This window comes from Plectropomus leopardus, chromosome 24 (genome assembly GCF_008729295.1).
Source record: "Plectropomus leopardus isolate mb chromosome 24, YSFRI_Pleo_2.0, whole genome shotgun sequence".
Lineage (NCBI taxonomy): Eukaryota > Metazoa > Chordata > Actinopteri > Perciformes > Serranidae > Plectropomus > Plectropomus leopardus.
Genome location: NC_056486.1, coordinates 9,250,408 through 9,271,344, shown reverse-complemented (window position 1 = coordinate 9,271,344; position 20,937 = coordinate 9,250,408). Strand labels below are relative to the sequence as shown.

The 20,937-nt window shown below is 42.1% G+C and overlaps 1 protein-coding gene across 1 annotated transcript in view; it reads right to left on the bottom strand.

Annotated features, from left to right (window-relative positions):
- Positions 1-20,937, bottom strand: part of nrp2a (neuropilin 2a) — an 87,116-nt gene that overhangs the window by 25,811 nt on the left and 40,368 nt on the right. The window contains exons 5-11 of the mRNA XM_042512909.1: positions 18,599-18,754; positions 17,880-18,049; positions 17,200-17,355; positions 6,435-6,579; positions 3,379-3,554; positions 1,972-2,151; positions 1,568-1,712 (exon numbers count right to left, since the gene is read on the bottom strand). Coding sequence (XP_042368843.1) covers positions 1,568-1,712; positions 1,972-2,151; positions 3,379-3,554; positions 6,435-6,579; positions 17,200-17,355; positions 17,880-18,049; positions 18,599-18,754 — 1,128 coding nt within the window. The remainder of the gene's footprint in view (positions 1-1,567; positions 1,713-1,971; positions 2,152-3,378; positions 3,555-6,434; positions 6,580-17,199; positions 17,356-17,879; positions 18,050-18,598; positions 18,755-20,937) is intronic.

Sequence of the window (20,937 nt, the reverse complement as noted above, 5' to 3'; positions counted from 1 at the left end):
ACTTTACAGCAGAAATAAACATGTTTACAGCCTGATACGAAAAACAGTTTTGGTCTCTAGAGCCAATGTCAACATCATGACAACTGTACAGCAAAAAGATTTTTATATAACGCTCCTGTTTCAATGTTATTAGGGTCTAAAGTTATGCATAATTGCGGGTATGGCTGCTTTGAGTGACAGGTAGGTGCTGTTCATTCACAAGTTGCTACAACAGCAACAACATTGGTTATTGTAGGTAACAAGGGCATAGGTTTTGTTTCAACATTGGGGGAACATATATCGCTTGGGTGTCCTCGCTCAAAATTTTTGTTTGCCAGAATTTTTACTTGCCTGTATTCTGGTGATTTTTTATGCACCAATTTGTGCTATTTCTGTATCAGTTTACTGTACTGTGGGCTGTGACCCATCGGTTAGGAAGCACTGTTGTTTTAATTTTTCAAGACAGTTTTTCGCTTGCAGAAAAAAAAACAATTTGCATTAGCATTTTCACAGTTCAGTTCTGTCCAAGATGGCAACAGCCAAAATGCCAAACTCAAAGATTCAAAATGGATCCAAAAACCAATGGGTAACATCATTATTTTATTCATTTCATTTCTTTCTTCATGTCTTTGGTCTTTGGTTTCTGTTTATTGTTGTCATGAGGCTCCCCTTCACACAGGTCACCTAACCCCAAACCTTAACCCACTGTGGGGCTAATAAAGGATTATTTTACCTAATCAAACACTGAATGCAAACACGTTGCCCGCATGGTGCGGTGTAAAAAGGTGACCAGATAGCAGGTGTTGAGAGCATGTGTTCATGGACTGCATTTAAATTCAAGCACACTTGTACAGAAATGATTGCCTCATCACTTCTTTTTTTTCTTTATTTGTGGCTTTTTATTATATCTGACTATTACTCTGTCCTACGATAATGATGATGCGCTAACTTCATCAGCACTTGCACACATGCTGACACAAACATTCACAGAATGAAGGCTGACTCACAGTTAGTGTCTGGAGAATGTATACATGCATGTTTCTTTACTTCTGTGGTGTATTTTCTGCTGTGCATGTTGCGCCATATAGTCATCCTGTTGAGGCACAGAGGGAGTGGTAAATAGTGAGAGTCCATATGTGTGCGAGTGCTGGTGAACGTGTTCCTCCTGCACAACCTCACATCTGGATAACAGACCAGGCTGGAGAGTGAACAAACCAACACTCTCTGTCTCTGGGGACGCATTCCTTTAAACCGAACCCCGTCCGCACCCTGCTGATGCAAACACTTGTTGTAACTAACTGGGATTTTCCAGGTGAAACAACCTCAGAAATAAAATCACAACCTTTCAGGGTCAAGCTTTCACTTTCCCTCTCTCGGCGTCACCTCGGGCAGGCTCTAATGACTCTCATGCATATCTAATGCGAGCTGCACTTTTCTGGTGAGCCACCTTTCCTCAAGGTCCATTCACTTCTGGTTAGATCAGTTCATTACAGTGTGTGGCAAATAATTCAGCTTGGAATAGTGCGGGCACAGAATTATCATATATAAAGTGATTCCCTGTCATAGAAGCAGCAGCAGAGTGTCCTACCTGGAAGGTCGCAGCCCAGTATCTCTACTCTCATCCCGATTCCTGCAGGAGACCACCTCTCTGGATACAGCCGAATGTACTGGGACACAATCTCCTCAAAATGACGCAGCTCTGGGGTGTCATAGTGTGTGTTCCCCTCAAAAATCTGTCCAAAAACACACAAATACAAACAAATTTTCATGAACATTTCAAACTGTTTCAAGGATGCATAATGTCATTTCCATTTCGGAAAAGCATGCACTACACTGTGTATGCGGCACTTGCCCACACAGTTACACTAGAATTGTGAAATTCAATGACTTTTCCAGGTTTTCCATGACCGTGGGAACCCTGTATAAACGTCATCTTGATTGTTTGTTTTTAGAAACACGTAATTTTATCATCTATCCTTCTCCCTCCCCCACCTTGGGCAGGCTCGTCTTGCTGTCCATGATGAAGTTCCACTCTTTCCCATTCAGGCTGTGCGCCACTTTGTACTTCCTAACAAATGCGCGGTTATCCGTGGTCGCCCCGCTTCCTGCGTCTCCTCCCCTCGCTCCCTGGGTGATCACTCCACGCACTGTCTTCGGCACACCGAGGTCCACCTGCAGCGATCAGATTGAGATAAATGGATGGCCATTAACAAAGAATAGCACATGGTTAGGTTTTATTGCGAGCTATGCTTCTTGTTTTAGCCTGTTTGCAGAACTCAAACTTTTCCCATGCCAAGGTAAACTACAGCAGCCAGTGCAAAAATGCAAATGGCCTTTTCTAGAGCCGGTGTTTGGTTCGCCTTTCTGGACTACTTTAGAAATAACACAGCAGATTCAATGAGAGAGGACCCGCTCCGTATGTAAATATAAACGGCTCATTCTAAAGCAAAGAAAACACAACAATTCATATTTTCAGGTGATTACACACTAATAAAATCAGAGTTATGAATATTGCATTACATTTCTGACAACAGATGCCCCTGAATCCCACACACTGGACCTTTAAGGTCCTACTTGTTGCATACATATACATGACATCTTTATTATGTATATCACAACAATAACCCTGAAAAAATGACACCGCAGACAGGCTGCTGCTGGTTTTTTGTCTTGCATATTTAGCACTAATCCTGACCCCATTGCACAGACAAAATGCAGTGTGGGAACCAGTAGATGCATTTATTTCAGTGTTTATTATTACATTAATATCATATTTTATTATGGGTGCTTGCAGCGTTGGGAAAGCTCATTTGAAAGCATAGCTTTTTAAGCTACTAATAACCTCACAATGGAAAAAGTTAACCGACAGCAAAGTTACCAAAGGGAGATATCTAGTTTGGTTGATTAAAGCTACTTAGAAATAAAGCTATTTAAAAAAGTGCTTAATGTCAATTAGTCAGACAACTGCCTTCAGAAACTTGTTGCCAGGAGGGGGAATTGCACCAAGCAATTAATATTCACCATATACTCATTACTAATTGTGCCACGTAACTCCTAACACAGCATCGGGCAACTCCATCTGAACATGTTAGTAAATAGTTACAATCAATACTTCAATTACAATAAAGAAAAAAAAATATATATATATTTTCTTTCCTTTAATGGCCTAAAATTGCTTGTAGTTTCAGCAGTTAAAAAAAATGAAAAACAAAAATACATTAAAAGTATTTTTACTACTGGAATCACAATGAAAATCTGAACTACTAGCAAGCTACTGCGAAATAAAGTTAAACGATTAGTTTAATCACATGTGGTTCACTACTACCCAATTCTGGGTGCTTATCATCTGGAAAAATACAGTATAAATGTCCAATAAATGTAATAAAAATTGTCTTGTACCTGAAGCCACTCCTCTCCAGCCAATGGCTGCGCCGGCGCGGGGAACCAGCCGGAGCGACTGGCCACCAGACGGGCAGTCCCGGGGTTCCACACCATGTCCCTGCTGGAGGAGGCTGAGATCTGTGCGTCAGGGAGCAGGCCGGACAGCAGGCCCTGCAGGTCTGAGCACGGAGCATCTGGAGTAAGAGGCAGAGAGAGCTTTAACCTTCGCCTCATGATGGAGAAGTTTGAGCTGATGACCTCACACACACACTCACGCTGTTACACATATTCCCACCTGGGAGCTGTTAAGCTTCACCACAGGATTGCACTAGTGGCCACTGAGCATTAAGAGTTCAGACTGGAGCAGATAGGAGTCTGCAGAGATGTGTGTAGCGCAGCACTATTGCTTCATCTTATATGCAATTAGGCTGCCATTAGAAAGATAAAAGCTAACTTCCCTGCTTTGCATTCATGCACTTCACATCTCACACAAACATTTTAAAAAATGTGACTGCATCTTTATATTCTCGACAATAGCTTCTCTGTTCAACGTGCTGCACACATTTTTTGAAAGTACATTCAGCGAGTGAGGGAAAGTTCAGCATACACGCAAAAGCACTTGGAAATGAAAACATTCAGATATGGATGAGCGGGTATCATTGAAAGTAACTTGCTGAGGGAGTGTGTGAGAGGGAGAAATGAGGATTAAGGGGATAAGAGAGGTATAATACGAGGAGTCGGGAGGCAGAGAAGTAGAGAGCGGAAAGAGTGGAGGAAAAAAGCTGAGGATGACGGCTCTGGGAAGCTGGGAGGAGAGCAAGATGTTTGAGATGAGGCTCCTGCAGAGGCAAACAGTGGGAGAGGGGAGGATGGAGGGAGGTAAAGAGAGCTCGAGGAAGAGGAGGAGACACAGAGGAAGAGGGGGGGAGGAAGACGGGGAGATGTTAGTTGTGCTGACGGTTTAAGAGAACACAGATCAAAGTTTCATGCTGTTATGTCACTGCAAAAGCAGGAGATGTAAATAATGAATAAAAGGCACAGGAAGTGTGTATGAGTGTGTGTGTGCCAGTGGGTGGTGTCTGTGTACATTTCAGAGGGTGCGCCTGCTTTTGAGGTCATCGGCTATATTTAGAAGCCGCCTGTGTGTGGATGTACCTGTACTGTAAGAGCTAATAGTTATTTCAATAGCAGCTGTCGAGGCTGCGGCGAATCACAGTTTCTGATGTAAGAGCGAAGAGGGAGCCATGAATGATTGATCGCGACTCATTTCTCAATATAGACGAGCTCACAGAGCAAAGAGGACACATCAAAAACGCATCTGAAACCATGAGAGGGGGAAAAGAGGCGTCGCTGGGGGGAGACGAAGACGGAGAGTGCAGAAGAAGTGGGAGAGCGTCGAGAGAGGGGAATGTGACTGGTGGTGCTTCTGGAAGGAAGAATAGAGTAAAAGTTTCCTTTAATTAGCCCGAGGCTTGCTATGTTTAAAAGATAGCAGGAGGGAGTGTGGGAAAGAGTGGAAACACACATGCACTGTGTGTAAGCCAGTGTGTGCCTTTGAGTGTGTGTGTTCCTGGGTTTTATGATTTAGAGTGTTACTTTTTTGCAGTTGAAGTTTATTTTTTAAAACAAATTTATTTTTAGTACTCAAAACTGTTGTCTTTTGTTTTAAGGCAGGCTTCAGCAGTGTTTGAACATGCTGATATTTTTGATCAATGGTGATCTGAACACATCAGTTTGCAACTTATGAAACTGAGCGTGACAATCGTCCACTCTCCCAACAGTTAATCCAAATAACCCTCATTTATGGCACCTGGCATGCCGACACAACACAACTGCAGCCGGTCCTGCTGAAGCCAGGTCATATGGATATTTGGAGGACTTTTATCTACAAATTATTACAGATTTATATGCAAATTGTTCCTGCTGGGTCTGAAAAAACAAGTCAACATCAGCCACATTGGCATGAATTTAAAACGACACATCCAGCTGAAGCAGGCGGCCAGTCTTAGATAATACATGCGAGTGAATGATGATTACAAAAAATCATCAACAAAGAGTAAAACCTTCTTTACTTTCACTGCTTCTGTAAATTGCGTGCTCTGCAGAACTGACATTATAATACATCATTCAGCTCTGGCTACTGTATTCAAGCCAATGGTGGAGTGTGTACCAACTCGCTCAAAGGATATGAATTTTAGATTTTACGATTTTGAGCTTTTACATAATGTGGATCGTGCGGGCTAAATTAAATTTCCATTTCATCTACAGTTTAACTGTACTGCACCTCTTTTTCACTCTGCAACATTTTTTAAGTGGTAAAACATGCGCTGACATAGGTTTTTGTTGTTGTTTAAAAGTAGTGTCTGTGAAACTACATATAGTAGTACAAAAAAAAAAGTATTTAGCTTGAGAAGTGGGCAGTGGCAATGACTATGTTTACATGCCCAAAATATTCTGTTTTTTGTCCTTATTTTGAAAAACACACTACTTCTATCACATTTCATTCCCGTTTATATGCAGCCATGTGTACTCTGATTAACGTGCCCTAACAAGTCGTTTATTACATCAAAATGTTTAAAAGCGCCATTTTGCTTATTTGCGTCAAAATGGGATTTTTTGGTCCATTTTTGCTTCCACTGGATGACTTGTTCAACGGTGCAAAGGGGGGGGGGGGATCTTTGGTTTGTGTACAATGTATCCATGAAAACACACAGAACTGACTGTAAGCTGGCAAGAGGAATATTTGTGTGGACGTAAACGTAGTCAATGAGTCGGGGTCGAGAACAGCTCTAGTTAAAAAACAAAAAATGGGGAAGCTGTTAAACATGCAGACGAGATGAATGAAAACTAGTTGATTTTATTCTGTGCGAACTGAACTTTCAGCTTGCGCTTATAAAGTGTTAACATGCACAACACTGGGCTTCAGACCACAACATGCCACAGAAGTGCGGCAGAAAACTGTTCCCGCTCAGTCAAACTGTAAGAGTGTGATTCTGGCAAAGTCGACTTTGTTCTGGCAAAAATCAAGGTGAGAAAAGCGCAACCTTGTGATGCACACACGCCTGCGCACACACCTGTAATCTGGCATCCGTAGAGCTCGAAGCGCAGGGCGATGCCGTTCCTCCAGGTCTGCGGTCGGATGCGCACAAACCGGGCCAACACTGGCTGTGGGACCCGGTTCAGAACTACCTCAGCTGGGTCTGTGTTGGCGTGGAAAATCTGGGAAAACAGAAGACAAACAGGTTACTGTGAGAGGGAGACGTGCTGCTGATGCTGGTATGTCTTATCTCTCTGTTTCTCACACACACACATCTTGCTCTACAGCCACCCACAGTGCACGGTTTCGCTTGGCTACACACGCACACAGTGGCAGGCCGGACAAAGCAGAGACAACCCAAACACAGATCCGATGTCACCAGCCCAGCTGTCGATGTGTTTTGGGGTCAAAGGTTCGGCGCTGGGAGGCTGGGAAAGCCCGACGATGGACGAGGGTTCCTCTCTCTCTCTCTCTCTCTCTCACACACACACATACACACACACACACACACACACACACACACACACACACGCTGCTCCTCGCTCACATGGAAACTTCCACACATCTCTCTGCTGGTGGCCGTACAAAGCAGTGGGAGACATGACCCGACACGACTAAACATGATTGGCCGTCAGACGTAGGAAATCCGTGCAGGTGGGCAGGATGTGAGAGAAATTAACTTCCCAAAGCATCAACATTCACTTCTCCTTTATGAACACTCCCTTCCTTCCATTTGCTCTTAAGCAGCGGGGTGGGGCAGCAGGGGGTCAGAGGGCAAGTGTAACTAGGGTGATCAAGTTACTTCCTGTTTTGGGTGGAAATCCCATGATGCTCAAGGGCGTTTGATGAAGACAATCAATGATAGACATGAGTTTTCCTTTCTATCCTTTTTGTCACACTTTGTTTCTAAAACCATAACTTCCTGTTTATAATTAGAAAATAATTACTGCTTCACTGTTGTATGACTCCACATACCAGATGTAGTTATAGTTTACATCCATGTCTGTGAGAACATGAATGCTTCACACACGACTTCCCCTCGACAGCATGGAAGATGTCTACAATCAGCACAGTTTCAAGGTTAAGTCACCAATTCAGTATCTGACCAAATGTCTCCCCTTTCTGTTCCTGAGTTATGGTGTTAAATAAAAGCCAGAGTGTTTCTGCAAAACATTATCATGAAGTTAACCTTCAACCTTTTGTACAAAAAAAACATCATCACTTTTATCATTTTATCCTTTTAGACATGTGTGTGAAATTTTGTCATGATTATCGGATGAATTCTTGAATTGTGGCCAAAAATATATTTTGTGAGGTTGACCTTGACAACTGAAGTTAGCCAATAATGCTGAAGACAAGAGATAAGAGTTGAGGCAGAATTAAACAGGAGATTAGAAGCAGAAAACAAAATAACAAAATAAAGTCAGGAGACACAGAGCATTGATAATAATGATAATAATAAGCAGGATCATGGCAGAATAAAAAGATAAGTAAAGGGATAAATTAGAAGATAAGATTAAAAGACAAAATAAAAGACTAATTAAAAGGACGTTTGTGCCAAAGCTGAAGATATTCTCTATATACCTTGACAATAGATCACTAACACGTAATCAGTTTCTCGTTGAGTCCACGTGGACGTATGTGACAAATTTGAAATGATTCCCTCAAGATGCTCTTGACAAACTGCATACTGCGCAGGCAGGAATGGGACGAGTCTATGTATGGATGGACGGACAAACTGAAAAACTTCCTCTTCCTACTCTGCCAAGTTCCCTCCACTTTCTGTGTGTCATTACCGCGTCCCTCTGAAGACGTCTGAACACCTCCTTTAAGCTTCTTCTTTTAAACCTTACAGTTGACATCTCTGCACACATCCTCTTTCAACACATGTAGCCTCTTTTTGGTGGCTACAAACTGAAACCACACACACAAAGGGACAGGAAACCACAGGAAGCCACAAACACACACACACACACACACACACACACACACACACACACACATACCCACACACACACACACACACATACACACACACACACTCCGTCACTCAGATAAGCAGAGGAAGTGTCTTTAAACCGACTGAGTGACTGTTAAGTGTCATTCGCTCTATCTGTCTGTGGTCGACCGGGTCGCCTGATAGGAGCAGCCACAGCAGACCAAAAAAACCCACTGACAAACATCACTACACACAAAGGAGAGACAACGGCTACAAGCAGCTGAATTAAACATCAAAGGCATCACTTTTTAAAACAAAAAAAAAAAAAACATGATTTTTCTTTTACTCTAATCCAAGCACAGGATGATCAAACCAAAGCATGCTCCCTGAGCCTAAAAATCTGATTCCCTCTTGATTTGATAATGTTGTTATTCATTATAAGTCATAAACAGTGTGACTTCAGTTAATATCGCTCTGCCATATTGGTATAAAGTGACCTATTTGTTAAATTCCCAGTCTGGCGTATGCCTCCAAAAAATGATATTCCAGAAATTCCACAACCAGTGGGAATATGAGAGATATGACTTCAAAATCCGACTCGAGGGGTTTTATTTGATTTTGGGCATGGCCTGATTTAATCAAGTGGAGCTGACACTGGTAATACAAAGCAGCGTGAGTGTTTGAACAGATAAGCGGGTCTATCTGCGCTGTATCTGCGGCTCGATTGAGGACAGACAGCCGTTATGTTTACCTAAGAGGCCAAACAGTGGATGTGGGCTCTTATGGGGGTTATGTAAACACCCACGCATGCTCGCACAAAGACGAGTGTATGATGGAGGGGTTTGCCTCGAACACAAGCGGCCCCATCTCAACCGCTCCCAGATATTCTGTCGGTGAAACAAAGAGCAGCGTGGAGGGAAGACACAGGGAGGACAGGAAAAACAAAAAAAAATTACTGCGGGGAGGGAGAGTCCACAGAAGAATAGTTAAAAACAGATGAAGAGAGGGGTGGAGGCGGGAGAGAGAGACACAGAAACAGAGAGAGAGCGAGAGAGAGAGAGGAGAAAAAACAGGTTGAACGGAGGGCAGCGGATATATCTGAATGAGGAGCAGGAGCAGAGAAATTTGGAGAAGGAGGCAGGGAGTGGTGGCGAGTAGGACGGAAAGAACAACAGATTCATCACTAAAACAGGAAGTTCTCTGTCCAAGAATTTATCTCATGATGAGACAAAACTCTGCGGAAACTCTTCAAATGACTGAATATTGTTGCCAATAGTTTGAACTTTGGCTTCATTTTCTCAATGAAGAAATTAAAGCTCAAGTGTGTTGGATTTAGGGGGATACATTGGCATTTTTTGTTTGTTTTTTTTCTATATTTTCCAGTAATTTTTTGTAACATTTTAAAAATTCCTTGCTAATTTTTAGGCTATTATTGATAAGTTGTTCATTGTCTTCCTCTCATGTTTTTTAGAGATATCTATCCAATCCAAAATCAACTGGTCCATTTGTTTGGAGAGGAAGAAACTTCTGTGGATAATTCTGCTCCCAGCAAAATCCTCCTGAATATTGGGATCTTAAGCTATCAGAGAAACAAGATTAACAGGCGCTGGACAAGTGGCCCGACTCCTTCAGGCCAAACAGCATTGGAGAAACAATGATTTGTAATGTGACACTGCTGTATTCAGTGTTTTTACTGGTTTTAATCACCTGCTCTGTTAGTTATATAGGGAGAAAGGGACCTCTGTGGATAATTCGTCTCACAGTAGAAATCTGCTAAACTTATGGATCACAAAATACATGAGCAGCTCATGAGCAGGCGCTGGGCAAGTGAACAAAACAGGGTAGGAAAACACTGATTTTAACACAAAACGGCTTTATTTGGTGTTTTTACCAGTTTAAATCACCTGCTTTGTTTTTGGAAAGGAAGAGTCCTCTGCATAATTTAGCTCATGTAAAAAAAACCTCCTGAACATTAAGCACTAAAAGAATTTTAATTAAGAAAAGTTTCATGTGGCTGCAATCTGCTATACTTATCACTAGATGCCATTAAATCCACCTAAATCTTTCATACTGCACCTTTAAAGTAAAAGTGCCATCGCGTGGGTCAGTTTTTCCAAGAAGAGGAATGTATTGATCTGATATCACGACAACATAAGGTTTTCATATTTGGCTCATCTCACACACACACACACACACACACACACACACACACACACACACACACACACACACACACACACACACACACACATCTTTTTGTAAACCAATTCATCCATTCACCTTTAAATGGAAATGACGCTAAAAGATGGTGCAGTGCTATGGGGAAGTGGTAAGACGGTCTTGTAGCAGCAGAAATTAGTTTCAGAAGTGTAAAGTTCCAAAAGGTCTGTAAAATATTTGCCTTCCCAGAAATGTCTGATGTTCCAGTCGTTCGAGATGCCCGTCACGACTAAAAGGCCATTAGTTGATGCATTACAACATCTCCAGCTGCTTTCCTTTTGTTTTTCATCTTTGGATAAAAGCAGACAATATGGCATTAACATTACTGACACAATTTGTTCAATACGAATCAGCTCTCAGGAGGCTCTTTCCATTTTTCTTAGATGTGAGCGGAGAGAGAACAAAGTTAGACGGGAGAGAGACAGACAATGAGAAGTGTCAGTCAGCTTCTTCTGTCTCCTTCACTTCCTCCCAGTTATTGTCAGGGTACCTGAGAGGTCACCCATGTGACCTCTGACCTGTTACTTCCAAGGTTAAAGGTCAGTGACCTGGGGAAGCAGATGGTTGGTCATTCACCACGCTGTGGTTACTGTTTGACTCACTAGGAATGTGAATTGAAACGTCAGCTCGTGTTGTAGCTGGACCAAAGCTGCCAGTCTGTTGTCTGCGCCACATCTGTAATCTGCCTGACGACTAGTGTGTTTTTTTGTATATGCTCTGTCTGTCACGTGACGTGCTGGCAAGGTGGGCTGAATAATTAACGCCGTCATGTTGTGTCTCCCAGTGTGGAGTCATGAAAATATAACGAAGCCCCGCACACACACACAGCAGGCGACCAGACTCCTTTGTGTGGACATTGGCGGGACATGGGCACCATGGGTATTTAACTATTGATAACCTCTCCGGAGAACGAGGTCACCGTGAAAGACATGTCTTATCGTAAACATCCTCTCTTTATCCTAAACAGACTCAATTTCACTGGAGTCTTGTTAGAGAGAAGAAAATTTGTTGCCTGGAAAACGATGTGTGGATAGATAGATGATTCATCTTTTTCTGTCTCAGTTGTGTGTTTTTGGCACGTCTCCTTCCTCTGCCAGTGTTTTCCTTCAAGCTGATGGCACCGCAGGGAGACGCGGCGAGCTCTGCGCAAGACATTATTCGTTTCCTGGACGCTTTTTCATCCCAGTGTTGTTCCCCCGGTCCCAGTCCCTTTCTTTGTCCATTACTCTCGTCATCCCCGTCTTCTTGCTCTAGTTATTCCCTCTGTCTCTTTCTTTCTAGCCATTACATTCTCCCCTTCAATCCTCCATCTTTGCTCCAGACGTCCTCTCTCTCCCTCGTTCTCGGTATGAAGATGTTGACAGAAGGAACTGGTTCCAGCTGGCTGCTCTCCACAACTGCCTCTAAAAGGAACTAGCACTGTGTGTGTTTGTGTGTGTGTGAGGTTGAAGCAGTGGTCCTTAGAAATTGTCTTATGTCAAAGTCTTGCACTTTGTACCAATATTGTGTCTGTCTGTCTGCATGTGCGGAATTATGTTTATATTAGCTTGAAGGATGTAAAAAACAAAGTGTGTGTGTGTGTGTGTGTGTGTGTGTGTGTGTGTGTGTGTGTGTGTGTCAGAGGGTATGTGACACGCTGTGATGGAGAAGCAGGCTGAAATGCTGTGTGGGCTGTTTTTCTCTTTCTTCCAGGTTACTGTGTGTGTGTGTGTGTGTGTGTGTGCGTGTCTTCACTGGTACATGCTACATAGTGAGGGCGAAAAAACATAATGCAGCAGAGAGCAGAGGCCTGTCCTCCACCTGTCTGATGAAGGACCGGGTGCTGGCAGCAACATGGGGGAAAGCTTAACACTCTTTATTTAAACACACTGCGATGACACACAACTGGTTGAATATCAGCAAAGTTTACTTTTATTTTCACTTTCTTCTGTCTCATTTGCCAGGCGACATGGTGTTTCATAGCGTTAACTACTACTAACTGAGACCAAGACTTGACTGAGACCAGAGTGTGCCCAGACCAAGACAAGACCAAGACTTTAAAGGGCCTTGAGTAAGTCAAGACCGAGACAAAAAACAAACAAAACAAACAAAAACAAACAAAAAAACAATTTTCCTCCTCCTTTCTATAATGGGTGGCAGCCGGTATCAGTGACAAAAAGGAAACTACAAATGACTGATGTGATTAGCTGGATTTAAAGAAGGAAGTTTTACATCCAATCACAGTAATTATGTCCACAAATAAATCCGTGTGGTCTCGACAGGTCTTGATTACAAGTCCAGAGTCTGCAATGTCAGAGACCGAGACAAGACTGAGTCAAAATGCGCTCAATACCGAGACGAGACTCTTTAAAAGTGGTCTTGAATACAACAACACCAGTGTTTCAGTTTTACTCTGTGATCTCTCTGTTAGGCTTTAGCTTTATCTTTAAAACCAGTTTTTGCTGCTGAGTGAGGTTAACACATCCTATATATATATTACTTTAAACACATATTGTAGACCCATCTGTATTTTTCATTGTGAAATCGCTGTGTCATTTACCATAATATTCGAAAATATTTCTTAAGGGAGTGCCGTTAGTTACAGTGTGAGAGCCTTGCTCGCTTTGACTGCTTGATCGACCATCACAAAGGGGCGTGGCTTAGCTGAGGATCAATAATATTAGGCTTAGGGCCAAGGTAAGGTTTGGGGTTATGTATTTAATTATGATGATTGCAGTGAGCGTTAGGGGCTAGGAAATGCATTATGTCAATGATGGTCCTCACAAAGGTAGAAGTACAAGCATGTGTGTCTATGTATGTGTGTGCGTGTGTGTCGGACAGATTTAGCCTCACAATGCTTTTCAATAATAATTCTCGGTTAGCACTGGGGCTGATGGGATTTTTCTCACAGACGAATGACAGTGTGTGTATTTAATGTTAATTTGTTTGGGTGTGTATCTAAAAAAAAGATTGTGTGTTTGTATCTGTGTGCATGTGTGTGTGTGAGATATGCAATTCCTAAGAGTGCCAGCGTCTCATCAAGTAATGAGGTGCATATGTGAGTAGTGTGATTTAAAATTAACAAGTCACATGGGTGTCAAAGTGAAAATGTGTTGGCGTGCAAAAAAATGAAAAGAAAAAAAAATCACAAACTCACACATGTGCACAAAGCGTGTTTGCTGGTGTGACTGAGGTGATTGCAATCTGCAGCGCTGGTGTTTTTCTCTTCTGACAGCACTTCCATTGCTTGACAAAAAAAAAAAAGTGCCATTTCCCACAATGCCTTTCCTTTCCCAGCTCCTTTCTTTCCCTCCGCCTCTCATTCTGTCAAATAATCTTTATTGGCATTAAATCCGTCGCTCTTTGTTAACACAGCAAATAAGAACACAAATCTTGACAATAAATGGCAACACGTTCTCCCCCAATAACAAACACAGTGAGGCAAGAACTGCCAAGCCAATCCTTTTATTCACGGGTGATTCATATCTGATGCACAGACTCACTCACGGCTCAACCTTCCACAAACACACACATATTGTGCTTCACTGACACACGCACATGTACTCTCCCAAAGCCACATTAGCTCTGAGCTCACTGTTAAATGACAATTAGAAGAACCAAATCCCAGTCATTACAGCACCCCCTGACGAGAATTCAGTTTCAACCACTTAAGGGCTCTTTGGGGGGCTTAGGACGGGCTAACTGGGAGTTCGTACGACAAGACTGGTGGATTAGCAGTCACGGAAGACTCAAACGCAGCCCACAGGGTCCGGAGGAGGACCTGGCTGACAGGGGACAGTGAAGGGTACGGTGAACTCTTTGGCTTTTTAAAGTCAGGCCGGGACTGCACATTGTGTGCGATCAGATTAGTCAAAGTGTTATTCTTGAATCGTATCCATCCGTCACTGTCTGAGGTCGGCAAAAATACAAAGACAATTTTATCCTGTGTAATCTGAGATCTTTAAATTATACATCAGAGAATGATGCAAAATAAATCCTTGCGGCTTTGAAACATAATTCAACATTTATTCCGATCATGCACAGAATAAATGTTGTCATCTTTTCTTTATGATCATCAAAAACAGATGGCATTTATCTACATTTACATAGATGATGTAATGCTCCATTTAGAGATGTCAACAGCTAACCATTAATCAGTTAAACATGGAGAATCTCAACCTATAGGGACTGTTTGTCATTTTTAAGCTGGGAGGGGGTGGTGTAAAACGGAGGAGGCACTACAAAAAACTTTAAAACACTAAGGATGGAGTTATATTGTTGATTCGACTAAGGGGAGGGACCATCAACTTTAACTAGTAGTATTTTGCATTTATTTTCAAACTTTTTGAAACCCAAGAATGGAGCACCACCAAAAGAAAACTTGTATTTTACGTAATTTTGCTTCTTTTAAGAAAAGTTTAAATAAAAAAAAATAAAGATTAACCAGGTAGTTACCAGTTAATGAGTGTTGGGCTATTAAAAGCAAAAAACAAACAAACAAACAAACAAACTGACATCTCTGATTGCATTAGTAAAGTAACAAGCTTGATTTCTGGTTTCAACCAAGGAAACTACCAGTAATATATATATATATATATATATATATATATATATTTTTATTTTTTTAGTATATAGTGTATATTATGTATATTTATTGATATATAGTTTCCTTGGTTTTAACTTGGGTTTAGAGGAATATTCAGAAGCTCTTTGGTCAGCTGATACTGAGTCGAATGTGTCTGCAATCTCTCATTGATCTATTATTTCCTGCTGGACTTTCTAAAAGCTGAAAACATAACCAAATTTAAAACTTCCAAAGTGACCGCTCATGCGAGCAGCATCTCTCCCGAATGCCCATCGATGCATCGGTCTGCTTTCATGTCTGAAAGTGTTATTTTACTCAGACGGATTAGTAGACTCAGATTACATGCTACAGACAGACAGGCAGGCACACATCATATGTGCACACACGCACAGATCTCCAGACAGAGAGATCAGCCAAAGGTTATTTAAAGGAGGGGTCTATGCATTTTGCATGTGTGTGTATGTGGACGACTGGGGGGCATCTGGGAGGGGGGTTCTAATAAATTGCACAGATGTTGACTTTTTAAGTCAAATCCACGTTTCGCTCAATAATCACCACATCAGATACCCCCCACCGGCCCGACCCAAACCAATCACTGGCACACACAGAAGGGGGCCCCCAGTCTGTGTTGGTATGTGGATTAACCCTCGATACACTCCCCCAACCCTTGCCACTCTCTATTTTTTTTTTTTTCTTGCAATCCGCAGTGACCTTAACCCAGATATAAGGGACAGAGTTCAAATCCCCTGGAGACGGCTTACTGTACGCCACAACAACAACAACAACCTGCACTGTAAACACGTTCAGGCCAAACCTTACACGCAAAGCACTGAACCCAGCCCAGAAGTCTTCAAGCTCCTTTCCATGTTCTCCAAGATATCTGGGTATTCTATAAATCAGTTAAAATCTAAAATTCATCCACTTGATTGGAACACTTTCCATGACTTTGAGGGAAAATTTCAAGAACACACATTCTCTGAATGACCCTCCTTATTTCTTCTTTTTCATTGCAGATTTTTCAAGAATTGATTTTGGCAAATTAAAAAAAAAAAAAAAAAAAAAAAAATGGATTGGTTTGCTTTTGCTCGTCGAATTTTTTGACGGATTCTTACATAAAATAATTTTTTTTAAAAGTTTTAAAGTTTAAAAAAAAAAAAATGGGCAATTTTAAAGAAAAGAATTGGTGACTTTGTCTTCTGTACTGTCTACTGGCAATTTTTATGGGGAAATATGGCAGTTTTTAAGGAAAACTTGCCTCCCAAACCATGTTTTCTATAAAAAAAAAAAAAACACCAAAAGCACCAGGTATCTGTTAGAAATCGTAAAAACCAAACTTATTTTCACATTTCTGACAGTCTTTGAACATATTGAGTTGTTTGTGAAACAAAATTCCATGACCTTTCCAAATCTATCACAGTACATTTAGTTTTCCAAAACTTTTTAAGGCCTAGAAATTGCTATTTGCAAATTCCATGACTTTTCCAGGTTTTTCATGATTATACAAAGCCTGTGGAATGATGTGTTTAAAAACTCCCCCTGACAATAACAACAGGTAACATTAAAAACCTCAGCATCAACATCTCCAGAAAGCCATCAGAGCTATTACCGCTGAATACAGCATTTATTAAAAATCCATGAAACTCTTGAACTTCCTCACTTCACACCTGGTTTGACTTCACAACCCCAGGTGTGTGTGTGTGTTTACGTGTGTGTTGGCGCGAGAGAGATGATGAATAGCAAGCCCCAGATAAGGGCACATAGAGGACTCCATTGTTCTTGTTTGTCAGCTTCCCCACCTCTCTCTATCTCTATCTCTTCCTCCCTCCTGTTCTCTCTCTCTCTACGTCATGACTGGGTTCATGACTCAGGTTCATAAACAGTCCTGGAAGGGGAACGACTCCTTCAGGAATGTTGATATGGCTTTTGGATGCACACAGCAGCCTCTGTTGTTGGAGAAGGTATCATGATGGTTGTGTAAAGGTTGGAGAAAAGCAGTCTTGTAGCTACAAGTTCATATCCTGGATGAGGGAAGTGCGTTTTTTCCCCTTTGTGTTTTTATGTGAGTGTATAAACTCCTACCTTGTGGTTCTTGCCGTGCCGGTACACCATCCAGTCCTCCCCGTTGGTGCTGACCTCCAGTTTGAAGGTAGTGACATAGTAGGACTTCTGTGTCTCCTTGGAAACGGCCCCTTGTGTGGCAATGCCTGTCAAAACCTTCAAAAAGTGGAGGTCAACCTGGAAAAAGGAACAAAAGGGAAATTATTTAATAAAAATAAAATGGATTAGAAAAGAGTTGAGCAATAGAAGGAGTGTGCAGATTGCTGTAGGGATTTATAGCGCTGATGTAGATAACGGAGACAGACCGGTTGCTGTTTCTATCTGTCACACACACAGCAGGGGATAGACACCGACTGTGGCCCACTGCTGCGGGAGCTTAGGTGGTGTGTGTGTGTGTATTGGTGTGTGTAAAGGGGAGGAAGGCTGGAGGCAGAGATCAATGGCGTAGTGTTCGGATGCATTCCTGAAGAGCGCCCTCATCAATCACGGGCTGCTCTGCGCTCGTGTGTGTGTCGACGTATGCATGCCGACGCGAGACAGGAAAAGATTGAGAGCGCAGAAGCACTTCCTTATCATCAGTTCACAGTTCCTCTATTTCCTTTCAGCACGTGTGTGTGTCCTGCTGTATGTCCTCACTGCACATGCATCTTCTCCACTTTACTGCTGGAATTGTTGCAAGATCTCATGGATGGAAAACTGACCTGTATGTACTCCTTGTTGCTGTCCTCTGAAGGCGTCCAGGCGTTGTCGTCGTTGTTGAGGCGAGCCTGGCGCGGCAGCCAGCGGTTGTCGTAGAAAGTTGTGGAAGCGGTGATCTGATCGTCGCTGATCTTCCCAGACTCCATGCCGAGCGCCATGCTACAATGGAACGCTGGAAAGAGATGGAGACAGCGGTGTTGAATGTATATTTGGTGACTTTACAGTAGAGGAGGAAAATAAGCTATCAGGGAAAAAAGAATAAAAGGAAGTCAAACAGATGACAGATGCAAGAACATTTTAAAGAGGCCGAAAGTGAAGTTCTAAGCTGTATTTTATACACTTGAAGACAGAGAAAAGGTAAATCCAGACAGAGAAAGGGCAAAAGGAGCCAAAGAGCAGCCCAACAGGTGAGCCAAGGTAAATTGAGGTTAAGTTAATTTATATTCTAAAAGAAAAAAGTATGAGCCTGCTTCTGTGAAACCATGCTCTCTTAGGAGAGAGCAAAATAGACCGAGAGAGGTGAGAGAGATTTAAATAGCATTAAAGTAGGCAAAGCTGAAAAGATCGAGAGGGTAAGAGGAGTGAGAGATGAAGAAAGAGAGACGAGTGCCAGCAGAGATGACGAAGGAGAGGCTGTTGAAAGAGAGAAAATAGAGGTGGCGATAGAAACGGGTAAACAAACCGACACACACACACTGGCTAAAAGTTATCTGGCACTCACAGTCGCTGACTTCTTTGTGCGTCATGTTGTATCGAGCGGAGAAGCCGTCTTTGGCCACGGCCATGTCTGTGTGGAAGGAGAGGGACAGCAGCCCGGAGGACGACTGGATCTCTGGAGGGATCTTGGTCCCGCAGTACCGGCCAATCAGAGGAGACACTGCAGACACAAACATTGTCATATAGTTTCATTTTAAATCAGTTTTCAGGGTGATATTGCAATAAAAAACTCTTCAAAAACACTTGATTATGAAGTAAAAGGAAGCCATTTGTGCTTTATTTTGAAAACTAGCTTCACAGACTTCATCCGGCAGCACAGAAGATCGACACAATCAGCACAGTCTCAAAGTAGACACACAAGACGAGTGTCACCAATTCAGTATCTGAACAAATGTCTCCCCTTCTGTTCCAAAATTATGACACTAAGCAATGCCAGGAAAGTTTTTTATGCAGAGCATTATGATGTCACAGTGACTTTGTGTGAAATTTTGTCATAATCAGCATTTGAATTCTTGACTTATGGACAAAAATATGTTTGTGAGGTCACACTGACCTTGATCTTTGACCACCAAAATTGAATCAGTTGCTTGTTGAGTCCTAGTAAACGTTTGCACTAAATTTGAGGAAATTCCATCAAGGTGTCCTTGAGATATCACATTCACAAGAATGGGATGGACGGCCATGACTGTGGCCGACGAGGAGGCATGACGATGTACTTTAACGTGCAACCATGTATCTGGTTTAAATCCAAATGGGTCTTACATCGAATAGACATTAAATTTTGGTTGGAATAAAAATCAGGTTGACAATATTTTAAATCTTTAACGTTAGAATTTCATGTCTTGTGAATGTTTTCCACACGTTGGGTTTTGTTCCCATACCTTTCAATCAAATATTGTTGTTCTATGTCAAGACGTTGTTGGCATGAGACATTTGGAAAATGTTACTTAATCCTCTGAAACCTGGATTGACATCACTTTTTCTAGTACTGCTTTCAGACACCTTTTGCAAGTATTTAAAACCTTTAAACCCTGAGCTAATAGTTTTTTTGTTTTTTTTTTCTTACCTTTTCTTTTCTTTTTGTTTTTTTTTGTGCTAAAATTTCGGGTAATTTTCTTGTACTTTTGTAGTAATTTCTCACTGATTTTGGGTGATTTCCTCTAAAAATTCTCATTGCCCATGTTTTTGAAAGAATTCAAGCCACTTCAGGTTTGAAAGGGTTTAAAACACAAATACAAACCAACAAAATATCAATGCAGTCTTTCATTTTCTACGTGAAACTGACGCTGGCCTTAGACATCTTGACACTGAATCTTGGTCACTTGACCCTTAAGCCAACTGCATATAAACATCTAATAATGTTAGAGACCAGCTGGGCTGTATTTTCTATGAGATGCTACAAGAAAAAATGTGAAACATTTTGTCCTGCAGCGTCTTTAGGGGCGTCCTTTCCCTGTAAAATAGGAAAAGGAATGCAGGTTTGCAGTGGCCATGCTGCTTAAGTAAGTGTTGTCTAATGAGTCGCAGCATGCTTCCCCCACATTTCTTCCTCCCATCATTCCTCTCGCTCCCTTTTCTCTCCTGTCCATCCCTCCATCTGCCATGTGTGTCTCAGCCAGGGCCCAGCAGGGGGACTGGAATCCCCGCCTTAATGCAAGCTGCACTGGGATCAGCTGCACATACACACACACACACACATACACAGACTCACACCAGCGAGGATTACAATAGTCTCAAGAGTAGCTCCCTCACCAGACACCAAATTCTTCACCCTTCCTGTCTTGTCTCCCGTCCCTCTTTTCACGCCTGAGGACTCGGCGCACTGGAACTGGGTTACACTTTAATTTCCTCCTAATTCTCAACTTTGAATGGTATAAATTGTTTTCAGTTATCAAAGCTCCCAAATTCAAGGCTATAATTGGAATTTTAAATCCACTCGGATCCCTTTTTAGCAACTGAAAATAGAATAATTAGAGCAAATCCTCAGTTCTCTGCTTCATATTTCAAAAAAAAAAAAAAAAAAAGTCAGCAAGAGAGAAGTGGGAAGTGAACCGCTCGCCACTGCTAATGTGCTTTTCATCAACATTACCCTACGGCGGTCACTATCAAAACCCTTGATGCTATCCTCAAATGTTTTTTCCTCACCACTTCCTGATCTCGCAACACCCAGCACCTCCTATTGGATGCAAACAGATACTCATCGTAGCCATCACTCTCACTCGCCGGGGGGAGGAAGGAAGCGCTAGGTGATAAGGAGGGAGGACAGGGAGGATAGGAAGGGGGTGATGAAGGGTGTTATTATGGCGAGGGAAGAGGGGCATGGGAAAGGGCTGCTCCTTAGGG